The sequence below is a fragment of the Excalfactoria chinensis genome, chromosome 1, assembly GCF_039878825.1.
Source record: "Excalfactoria chinensis isolate bCotChi1 chromosome 1, bCotChi1.hap2, whole genome shotgun sequence".
Lineage (NCBI taxonomy): Eukaryota > Metazoa > Chordata > Aves > Galliformes > Phasianidae > Excalfactoria > Excalfactoria chinensis.
This window is the reverse complement of record NC_092825.1, coordinates 132,318,798-132,330,668: the sequence shown is the minus strand read 5'-3', so window position 1 is coordinate 132,330,668 and position 11,871 is coordinate 132,318,798. Positions and strand designations below refer to the sequence as shown.

Sequence of the window (11,871 nt, the reverse complement as noted above, 5' to 3'; positions counted from 1 at the left end):
TGTCCATACGCCTTCTTTACCCGACGATATTTTGAGGTACATCTCCAAAAGTTTATTTGTCTGAACCCCACAATCCTTTGTTCACCTGTTTATTTCTTTCACCAGATTTGGTTTCTTTCAAGTTTTCTGGGACCGAAATGCACAATTCTCCTCTGGACCTTTTCATCCTAAAATGTGCAGGATCTGCCCTCACTGCAGCTATTTACTGTAGGAGGAGTTTCACACCTGATGTTCTTATCTATTATTCTTCGTCGTTCTTCAAGTTGGAAAGAACACGTGTTCGTGGTTACTCTGCATAGATGAACATTTTGGTTTTCATATTATTTCCTATCTTATAACACGGGGAGCAAGGAGGGAGAGATGTCAAAGGGACACACACAGTTCTCACCTGCTCTGTGGTGAGCATGAATAGCAGTTTGGGGCAAAGATAGATAATGAAAAAATAAAAAGCAAAACAACTAAAATAGAGCGAATCCTCTTTCTACCTTCTGCTACGTACAGGCAAAATGAAGAGGTGTGTGAATGTGAAAATCTGAGTGGATCAGTGGATCAAAATGTTCATAGAATCATAGAATATCCTGAGTTGGAAGGGATCATAAGGATCACTGAGTCCCACTGAGTCCCCTTGAGTGATTACTCAGGGTTCATTGAAAGATAAAGATGTGATCCTGTGTGTAAGCAGGCTATGATTTGGGTATCTCTGAGGTTGTTTCTGAGCTTGAGGCTTTTTTCATTGAATGAGGATTTTGTTTGCTCTAAGACACTTAAGTTTGAGCTCCTGTACCTGGAAGCTGAGGTTGGGATGCTCATGTTGGGATGCTCACATTAAGCACTGGCAGCTTGAAGCCTGAAGAGTCTGCTCCTCCATTCTACTGATTTGCCTGGAATTGAGTTACCCATTGTTCAACAGTTTGAGCAAAACAATCTTTCTATACACTTCAGGGGGAAAAATAAGAGTTGAATCCAGTGCTTCTGAAATTTGTGTGAGACAATTTCAAGTAGGAAATCCCCATCTCCTCATTCCTCTCTCCTTCTCCTCCTACTCCGGCGGATAAATTATACTGCCCCAAATGTATAGTGCCTTTGTTCACCACCAGTCCCCAGTTGCTATGGAGAGTTTTATGCCTTAGCAAACTATATGTCCCCTTCTGATGTTAGCTCTTCTCCCCTAGTGGCACACGTGCGGCCCCAGCCCACGCCATACCCCTTGCACCCGTTGAGCTCTCCAGCACTTTCCCAATTGTCTGAATGCTGCCAGATGCTCTCCTTCTTCTCTTCACCCCATTGTCCCTCTGTGAAGGTCTCTGAAGGACAGTCCCTCTGTCCAAGAACCGTGGCACACGTCTCCTCCCCATCAGTGAGAGATGCCCGGAGTGAAAGCGTGAACAATGGGATTTTGCTGAGCATGAAGCATATTGCCCCCAAAGCTGTGCTGACAGGACACATTAAGCACTGAATGACTTTCTTCAAACAAATCTTAGCTGAGGGCTCCTCCCTTCAGAGCAGTGCTCTATCCAAAAGAGAGAGGCACAAAGCTACACGAGACACCTCATGGCCTTAAGCCTGGGACTTGAGGTCTGTCCCCACAAACCATACCAGTTCCAGCAAGGGCCAGGAAGCAGTGGCCTTCCAGTGGACAGCTGCTCCAGCTCAGAGCACATTAAGGACTGAGGTTTTTTCTCACTCTTTGTACCTCTGGACAGAGCTCAACTCCTATTGACTTCAGCACACCCCACATGTGCAGCACCAAAGCTGCCCTGATTTTAGGCATTTTTAAGGCTGGGAAGGAACCCCAGATTCCTGCAAGAACCCCATAGCACCTAGACAATGCAGCGATAAATCTGCACTTGTTGCACTGCCTCTACAGGAGGGTTCCTCAAGAACTCCAAACTTTGCATTACTCATCTTCTCTTTTGTGGTGTTTCCTCCAGCAGCAGACTGTCCCGCCCCATGTAACAGTCACCTTTCCTTCCATTCCCGCCGATAGCACCCCCCATCTAGCCACATCTGCCCCTCCAGGCCCCCCGCTGCTGTGCTCACGGGCACAGAGGGTAGAGCCGCCCACCCCGCCGGGACTGCACGTATGACGCGGCTCCTCCCTGCATGGCCGGACAGAGGCATAGCGGGGTGAGAATCGGACCTATGGGTGTGCACGGAGTGGCCGGGCCGGGCCGGACCCCCTACTACTTCAGCTCCTTTCATTTTTCACCCCGCCCCGAGGTGTGTTTCCAGGCGTAGGTGCTGCTCGGAGCTAAGGAGCATCATCGCTTCTGGAGAATGTGCTTACTGCCAGAAGGACAAAAATGCCGCCAGGTGGAAGGGCTGCTTCCACCCCCCCCTCCCCCTCCACCCCCATAAAAACAAAACAAAACAAAACAACGTGGTGAAGTTCCTCCCCCGCCCGCTATATACGCTTTGCGTTGCGCAGCGGCGCCGGTGCCCCGCGGGGCGCGGAGCAGAACGGAGGCGCCCACCCGATCCGCGCACGTCGGGGGGGCCATCCCCAGCCTGGGGCGGGCCGTGCAGCGGCAGATGGCCTCCGGTTCGGGCGGGCGGGCGGCGCGCATGGCTGGAGCCTGGCCCTGGCGTCGCCGGGAGCCCCACGGAGGAGAGTCCCGCGGGGGGCTCGGAGGGGCCTTTCCCGGCTGCCAGCAGCGCACTTGTTTTTCGTGGAACCCCCCCGGCGCCGGCCCTTCCGCCTGCACAACCCTCGCCAGCCTCTCCCCCCCCCCCCCCTCCTCTCTGTGAGGGCCCAACTGCCGGAGCGCTCCGCTGCTGAGCCCCTCAGCACTGCGTACTGAGGCAGCAGGGCTCCCGCTGGGACCCCCCAACTCCCCCCAGGCCGTGGCGTCTCCCTTTGCCCCCCTGGGACTACTCTCTCGCTCCCGCTTGGCCGGTGGCGGACTTGCGGCGGGAGTCGTCGAGGTTCCGCCGGGTGATTGTAACCGGGTTTGACTGGCCGCTGATCTCAGGGTCAGGACTCTCCTCGCTAATCCCCCGCTCTCCAAACAGCGGCCCTCCTCCTCCCCCGCTCTTTGCTCCCTCTCATCCCACCCCCCTCTACCCTCTCTTTCCTTTCTTCCCTGTCTTCCTCTAGCCCCGCGCATCCACGGCCTTTCAGACGGCACCCAGAGTGGATCCCGCTCCCTTCTTTAAGGGTATGGGGGCCCGGAGAGGCCCGGACACCCCTAAGCAGAGCACCAAGCCCCCTCATACACACAGCACACACCCTCTGACGCCGTCCTCCCCCATGGAGCTCTCCCACATGCTGCGGGACGAGGGAGGGAAGGAACGGAAAGGGGATGGGGAGGGGGGGAGGGAAGGGAGGAGTGGATTGTCGAATAGCCTCTGGGAAAGGATTCGGGAGAGGATGGGGGTCCAGATCTGTGGTTTGTGAGGTTTTGGTTTGGTTTTCGCCTTTTCTTTTCTTTTCTTTTCTTTTCTTTTCTTTTCTTTTCTTTTCTTTTCTTTTCTTTTCTTTTCTTTTCTTTTCTTTTCTTTTCTTTTCTTTTCTTTTCTTTTCTTTTCTTTTCTTCTTTCTTCCTTTTTTTCTGTCATTCATTTATTCCTGTGGCCGTTTGCTCACGACACAGAAAGCTGCAGCCCCGTCGGGCCCCCCTGTGCCCGCGGCCCGACGCTGCCCGCAGCTGGCGCAGCTGGGAGGGTGGGAGGAGCCGGGCCGGGCCACGGGGCAGAGCGGGGCTCCGAGAGGTGCTGGGCTGTGGGGTCATGGGCAGAGTGGATCCGTGCCACGGAAATAGAAGGAAAGCAGAGAAAGAAGAGGGGGAAAATAAGAAAAATAATAATAATAATTAAAAAAAGAAAAAAAAAAAAGAGAGAGAGAGAAAGAATCTTTGGAGATGGAGCAGTGAAGTTGAGGCCAAGTTTGTGCTTTGGCTCCAAGTTCGGAGCCGTCACCACTCGGTGCCCTCCGGCCCTTCCGCTCCCGCCCTCCCGGGATAGAGGCCCCGCAGAGCCGGGGGCGTAGCGCTGGGGCCTCGGGGTGCTGACCCCGAGCCCAGGCACCGAGCGGCCCTCGGCCCTCCCTCCGGCTCAGCACCCGATCTGCATCGTACTGAACATGAGATGAATTATTTTTTCTAATTCTTCCATATAGGTGATGTTAATAGCTCTGTCAATCATGTGATAGGGGGAACATTTCATACAATTTTAGACCTAATGTACTTCAACCAGACATCGTTCAGACCTATTCTTAGTTTTGCATATTCAATTATTCTCTTCCATACAACCCGCACAGCAGAAGCCCGAGGGCTGAACTGTTTCACCGCCTCCTCTGCATGGCCAAGGTGTTCCAAACTTTGTTGGGACGCCCAAGTGGGAAGTTTAACTCCTATTAAACCAAACGGCCAAAGTAAGAAGCCTCGAGAATAAATAGATTCTAACGTTTTGAGGGGTTGTTTGTTTTTGACCTTAGCAGAGAGAACGGCACTGCTTTGCAGTGCACGCTGAGCACATCAGAAGTTTCTTTGGATTCGGCCGAGATTGGGGGCAGCGGTGCGGGTATGCCACGAGGTGAGGCAGAGCTCTGAATTGCGGAGAGAGGAAGAAAGGCGCGTTCAAATGAGCGCGTGTAAAGTTCCGTGCTGAGTTCCACGCTATACCTCCGTCAAGCCCTTTCTGCAGCACTCTCGTTGTTTGGAAATGCTCAAACGCTCCTTTCCTTCTCCCCTTCGACCACCCCAACGCTTCCACCACCCGCACTCGGAGGCACAGCCTTACTCTCTCCCTCTCTGTCGGGCAGCGCGGCCCCGCGCTGTGCGCACGCATTCCCTCCCCCCCACCCCCCCCGCGCATGAGGTCCCTCACTGCGCGCAATGCGCTTCGGCGAACGGCGCAACAGGTGCGTGGCCGAAGGGTACGTAGTGACACGGCGCGGGGTCACGCGTGGCTGCGGGTTCAGCGCGGGTTCCTGCGGTGTGCGGGCGCTGACCGTCTCCCTTCACAGCTGCCGTGATGAAGGCTCAGAGTGAAAGGAAAAAGAAATATAAGGAAAGGGAATGGTGGCGGGGGTGGGGAGTCCTATTGCTTAGCTGGAAATCAGTGGACGGCTACGGAAATTTGGCATTTAACAGAATTATCGAAGTGACTCCGAGCAGTTCACTGTGCAATGGTCACGGCGGCACTACAGTCATACACAACACGACCCGAAACGGCTCTCATCAACCAGAGAACGTCTCCCGCTGCCGGATGAATGAAACACTCATCCGCCCTTATTAAGACACGACATCAGCCCGGTGCGGCCGCGCATCCGCCCCGCGTGTCAAAAACACCGTTTCTCCTTTCCCTTAAGCACGCCACAATTCATTTCACACATTTATTCCCCGTGCAATGACATCAAACGCAGGGCTCAGAGCTCTCAATGCCACCAGACGAAGTTCACACAAACTTAGAAGCGCACACACCGACAGGCACAGCCCGACAGTCCGGGCAGACTTCACCGAGCCCCGACAAAAGCGATCCAACAAGCCGCTCCAGCACCCGGGGCCGCCTTCCGCCGGGGGATGCTCCGTGCACTCCGTTCCTCAACGCTCTCAGCACTGCGGCCCCGGCGGAGCTCCGCTCAGGGCTCGGGGCGGGCGGGAGGAGCAGAGCCCTGGGAAGGCTTTCCGTGCTCCGGGAGCGTCGGCATCTCCGCGGGGCTCTGCTCCTCTCAGTTCGCAGTTCCGCTTTCCGTCTCGCTCCTCTCTTTCCATCTTTCCCGGCCGTATTTTTTTTTCAGCCGCACCGTGGGAAAACATTGACTTTTATTATTATCATTATTATTATTATTTTATTCCTTAAAAAAATAGAACAGGTGACTTTTTCCGCTTTGCAATTTATTTAACTCAAAATGGAACGCATCCTTCGGGTTTCTGTTTAGCAGAAAGGCTTTTTAGTAAACTATGTACAGTCTGGATTCCCTCGTCACGCCTAGATAAAAATTATTTCACAATGCATTTACACGAGATAATACAAAATAAATGTAAAAAACAAACAAAAAAAAATAGGGGAGGGGGAAGGGGTGGAAAACAAACAGAAACGATGCAAATACAGCAAAGTTTTACAAAACCCAGGAAATAAAATAAAATAAAATAAAATAAAATAAAATAAAATAAATCAAAGAAACATCGCAGCCTCAGGAAGAAAGGAAGAAGAAAAAAAGGAGAAGCTGTATAAATAAAGCAACCAAAAGAACCCAACCGAAACGAAAAACGCGAGAACATCTACGGAAAACTTGTGGTGCTGTTTTTGGGTGTGCGAAGAAGGAACGAGCACCGCTCCCCGTCGGCTCCCGTTTGCAGTGAGGCGGTGCGGGGACGAAGCGCAGCCCGAAAGTTGGCACCGCCCGAACTTTGGGTGTCAGCGGCGATGGTTTTGTCTTTTCGTCGCCGTCTTTTTTGTTGTTTTATTTTTCTTTTCTTGTTTGTTTTTTGTGGGTTTTTGTGTGTGTGTGTGTGTGATTTTTTTTCTTTTTTTTTTTTTTTCTTTCTTTTTTCTTTTTAATCCTCTCTCTCTCCTCTTTTGCAAATAAACGCTCTGTGTCTCTGGGGTGAATGATAAATACTGTACAAAAAGTCTCGATAAAACACAGAAGTTCAGTCTAAAACTAGTCCCGGGATCTGGTCCTCCTAAAAACAAAATGGTCAGTAAAGCCACCGTTACCTTTCCTTCTTTTTTTTTTCTCTCTCTCTCGTTATTATTATTATTATTATTATTTATTATTACAAGAACATCAAAACATTTCTGTACAAAAAGAAAGAAAAGAAAAACAAAACAAAAACAAAAAGGAAGGAGGGAGGGGGAGGGCGGGAAGGAGCGGAATGAAAGGCAAAAAACGAAGGGGGGCGGCGGGCGCGGGGCGGCGGCGGGGCCGCAGTCCTGCGGGGCCCGGGCCGGGGCCCTCCGCTCCGCTCCAGGTCAGCTCCGGGGCCGTTCAGATGTGCGTCAAGGGGACGGTGCCGTTGACCCCCGTGCTGGCGCTCTGGTAGTGCTGGGGCAGGGAGTGCAGGCGGCTCTGGGCGGCGGCGGTCGCCGGGTCGCCTCCCTCGCCGCCCGGTAAGTACATACTGATCATCTCCCGCAGGTCCCCGGGGCACGGGGCCCGCGAGTGCGAGGTGACGGGCGGGCTCACGCTGGGCTCCGATTTGACGAGCGAGCCCAGCGCGCCCAGCGCGCCCGACGAGGCGGCCGCCGCCGCCGCCGCCGCCGCCGCCGCGGCCGCCGAGTTCTGGTGGGGCTGAGAGCCGTAGGGCAGCGCGCCGTAGCCCGAGGGCGAGGCGCTCACGTAGCCCTGCGAGTTGGAGATGGGGCTGTACTGCAGCGCGCCCATGTCGTAGCGGTGCATGGGCTGCGGGTTGTGCGGGTGGTGCGGGTGGTGAGGGTGCGGGTGGTGCGGGTGCCCCCCGCCGCCCGGGTGCTGCCCGTAGGCGAGCTGCGCCTCCTGCATCATCGCCGCCGCCGCCGCCGCCGCCGCCACCGAGCCCGGGTAGGCGCCGTTGGCCCACCCGTTCATGTGCGCGTAGCCGCCGCCCGCCGCCCCGCCGGGGCTCTCCAGCCGCTGCCCGACGCCGCCGGGACTCACGCCGACGCCCATGCCCACGCCGACGGCGGGAGGGCCGCCCGCGGCCGGGCCGGCGCCCAGCAGCCCTCCGGCCAGAGAGTACTTGTCCTTCTTGAGCAGCGTTTTGGTCTTCCGCCGGGGCCGGTATTTATAATCCGGATGCTCCTTCATGTGCAGCGCCCGCAGCCGCTTCGCCTCGTCGATGAAAGGCCGCTTCTCGGCCTCCGACATCACCTTCCACTCGGCGCCCAGCCGCTTGCTGATCTCCGAGTTGTGCATCTTGGGGTTCTCCTGGGCCATCTTCCGCCGCTGCCCCCGCGACCACACCATGAAGGCGTTCATGGGGCGCTTCACGCGGTCCTGCCCCGCTTTGCCCCCGCCGCCGCCGCCGCCGCCGCCGCCGCCGCCGCCCGCGCCGCTCTGCCCCGAGAGGCCGCCGCCGGGCGCCGGGGCTCCGCCGGGCGAGTGCAAGTCCGTCTCCATCATCATGCTGTACATTCACGGGGCTTCCTCAGTTCCCTCCGGCGCCGGGCGGCGGGGAGGTACCGCACATGCGAGGAGCGGCGGCGGCGGCGCTGCCGGCGTCCTCCCGCTGCCGGGGGGCCGCTCCGGGCGCGGGGCGCGCAAACAGGTGCGGGGCTACGCGGGGCTGCGCGGTGCTTTGCGGTGCTGCGCCCGGCGTGTGCCCGTCCTGCCGCGCTCTGCGGCACTCGGCGCGCCCCTCCTCTCTCTCTCTCTCTCTCCCGCTCCTGCTCTTAACAGATCTATTTTTTTTTTTTTTTTTTTTTTTTTTTTTTTTGTTCTTCTTCTTTGCTAACTTCCAGAGAGAGGAGGGAGGGAGCGTGTGTGACTTGCATCCACTGATCGCAGGTGAACGCAGCAAGATGGGAGAGAGGAAAACCCACCGCCACGCCAAAAAAAAAAAAAAAAAAAAAAAAAAAAAGGAGGGGGAAAAAAAAAAAAAAAGGGAAAAAAAAAACTATTTAAACGTTAACTCAAAAAAAAAAAAAAAAAAAAAAAGCGGGAGGGAGGAGGAGGAGGAGGCACGACGGAGGCGAAGTGGGGGTGGGGAACCAGCCAGCCCGGCCGAACCGGGCAACGCAATTCGCTGCGCTGCCGCCCGCCCCGCTGCCGCCGCCCGGCGGGGAGGAGCGCTTCAGCCAGCCAGCGCGCCAAGCCCGCCCGCCCCCGCCAGCCGCCGGCCAATGGGGGCGCGCCGCCGTGCCGTGATTTGCATAGCGCGCGCGCGCGCGCCGACCGCTGACGTCCGACGGGGCGCGCTGAGCCGAGCCGCGCCGGCGGGGAAAAGTGGCGGGAGGCGGGGGCGAGGATGCGACCACGCCCCTCCGACGGCGCACCCGGCCTCGGGGTGTCCCGCGGTGCCCGGAGCTGCCCCGCGGCCATCCCGGGGTACAAGCACCGACGGGAGGGGGCTCCCCGCCTCCACACGGCCGGCCAGCGGTTTGGTGGAGCTCTCCCTGATGGCCGGAGTCCCGCAGGAGAAGGAGGCGGCCGTTGGGCGCTCGGTCCTAGGGGAGCTAAAAGAGGCGAAATCTCCTTTATAAATATATTAAATTAGAGACTGAAGATGTCATCCCACAACTGCTGCGGATGGCCGGAGGGACGCCCTGTCGGGGGGTCGAGCAACGGGCAGGGGGTGATGGGGTCGAACAGGGCGGCCCGGAGCGGGCGGCGATCGCCGTCTGCTGGCGGCCACTGCGCGTCTCTCGCCCTCCGCCTGGCCCCGAGCGCAGGGGTCCGCCGGCCCCAGCCCCGGCGGGTTTGTTGTCTCTGTGCTTCTCGCCTGGTGAAAGCGTTTGGAGAAGCTCTGGAGCTTTCGAGTAGGGGCTCACCCTGTGCACGGTACTCACACATATAATTCAAATTTCACAGCTGACCTGCTCTGAAAACCTCAATCAGCTTCTAATTGAAGGGAAAACAAAATATTGCTTCCCTACAGCAGAGCTAACGATTTAATCATTATATCAGACATTATAGCTTTTAATTAGGCTAATGCTGATACTGTATGGAAAGAGATAATTCAACGCAGTTCTTGATGAATTCTGTAATTGGGTTAACGGAGGAGCAGTCGGGGGAAGAGACGTCAATATTCAAGCCGCGTCTGTAGCCACCGCGTTGTGAATGGAAGGAAAGGGAAAGGGAACGCGAGGTTGGGGGGGGGGGGGGGCGCAGACGGGGAGAAGACCCCCGATGGGCTCTGTCCCCCCGCCGCGCCCCGCAGAGCCGCGGCAGCCAACGGGAAGCGCTATGCCGGTAAGGGCCGAACTGCCGCCGCGCTTATCGCGACAGCAACGCAACCTCACTACGGCCCCCGGGGCCTCATTCTGTGCATCTTCCCTCTGGGCGCGGTGACAACACGAAAGGGAAGGGGCGACCGGGTCCGGGTGTGTGCCAGCCCGGGGGTGGCAGAGGGGACGCGGAGATGGGCCAGGGCCGGGCCGGTTCTGCAGCGATACCCTCAGCGGTCGTGTTCCCCTCACCTGGGGCTGGGAGGGCAAGGCACGGAGCACCCAGGGCAGCTTAGTCCTGGCAAAATAAAGTGGTTTATTTAGTGTGCCCGATATTACCACCACTTTTTTTTTCCCTCCCTTTTCTCTAAAGGAATTCATCTTTAAATCCAGTCCTCGGTACTGATGATATAGAGTCCCTTTCTGAAGAGCTTGCTTATCCCATGCTTTTTTTTTTTTTTTTTTTTTTTTTTTTTTTTTTTTTTTTTGCTTTCTCTGCTTCTTCTCTATTTTATTTTTCTCTGTCTTGGAAAACGGGGCCGCATATTTTCCTTGCACCTAAAGGAACTCGAACATCTCCGCACGTCGGATGCGCGCTGCGCTCTGCGGCGGTTCCGAGCCGTGAGCGAGGGATGCCCGGGGGGGGGGAGGTGGGTGCCTTCTGCAGGGATACGGGCCCTCTGGTTCTCCCCACACCGCGGAGACACCTCGGAGCCGTCCTCCAACCTCAGCCCGATGCGAGATTGGAGAAAGAGGGGCCGGCGCCGAACTAAGTTTTGCAGAGGGAGCATTTTGTCAAATGTTTGTTTGCTCTCCGCGTTAGCGCCACTTCCAGCACAATATCCTCCTGAAAGCGAAATATTCCGTATTGTGATCCAACCTCGTCTTATTTTGTCAGTAATTACAGCAAAATGAGACGGGTCATTGATAACATCCCAGTGACACAACCCCTGTAATTAACAGCCTGAATACACCTTTGTGCGCTGCGCAGGAGTTGTAATTTTGAAGTCTGCTCGAGTTGATTTTAGTTTCTTATTTGCGCTAAGGCTCACACGACGGGTGCGCATTGGGCAGAGGTTGGAACTGGCTTCTATGGGGCCTGAGGCTGTGTTCTGGGGGCGGCCAGAGCGGGGCTGGGTGAGGGCAGCTGAGCCCCGAATATTACTATGACATATAACAATTATACATATGATAGTATATATGATAATTACATACTTTATGTTGTTGTATAATACATTATGTTATAGTTGTAACAATAATTAAATGTTTGGCCACGAATTTACTTGACAAAAGAAAGTAAACGTTCTGAAAATAGAGTTTCTAAACGGGAAGCTTCGAAGGGAAAACCAAGAAGAACGGAAAGCCCTGGGATGCTATCGGGGTCTCCCTGTGACAGTCCGTAGTGCCGCTCAGCGCCGCTCAGCCCCGCAGTGCACATCTCGGCATCCCGGGGCAGCGCCTTCAGAGAGTCATAGAGGGGACAGTGCTGGCTCGCGTTCTCCCTTTGCAAAGCGCCTTTAGGGGCACGTCGGATGAATTTAAAAGAGTAAATGAGGAAAGAAAGAAATAAAATCATTTAGCTCTCTCTCTCTCTCTCTTTTTTTCTTTCCAGGCCATCCTGTTATTGTAAATGAGATGAGCTACACGGGCTGCCACGTAAATGTGACATGAGGCTCGCAGGAGAGCGAAGCATCATCCACTCCAATCTCTCCTTTCATCGGAACGTCCCCCAGAAATTACATCTTCTCCTCCTTTAATACACTTCGCAATGAGATTAAAACATCACCTTGACACCGTTTCCGACCTTTTCGGTCGCATCCAGTACTGACTCCAGAAAACAGCAAACGGGGGGAACTGGGAACATCTCAATAACCCTGGACTGCTCCTCTGGAAGCCGACAGTGCCCGGAGGACATAAGTGATCCTCTTGCTCCATCCAGCGCAGCGCTGTGGCCATGGGAAGCGTGAAACGAACCCCGGGCGGGCTAATGGGGAAAGCCCATTCCCTTCCCAGTGGCAGCACTGAGCTGCCGGGCTGGGCCGGGCCGTGAGGTTCAGAGGT

At 55.6% G+C, this 11,871-nt stretch overlaps 1 protein-coding gene across 1 annotated transcript; it reads right to left on the bottom strand.

Moving 5' to 3' along the window:
- Nucleotides 1-5,816: 5,816 nt before the first annotated feature.
- On the bottom strand, nucleotides 5,817-8,315 carry SOX1 (SRY-box transcription factor 1). Its single transcript, XM_072326865.1, has one exon. It carries the CDS (start codon nucleotides 8,057-8,059, stop codon nucleotides 6,935-6,937), a length of 1,125 nt encoding a protein of 374 aa, XP_072182966.1. The 5' UTR covers nucleotides 8,060-8,315; the 3' UTR covers nucleotides 5,817-6,934.
- Between the last annotated feature and the right edge of the window lie 3,556 nt (nucleotides 8,316-11,871).

Bases quoted from the DNA above. Each gene is read 5' to 3' on its own strand.
- SOX1 (XM_072326865.1), bottom strand. From the start codon at position 8,059: ATGTACAGCATGATGATGGAGACGGACTTGCACTCGCCCGGCGGAGCC.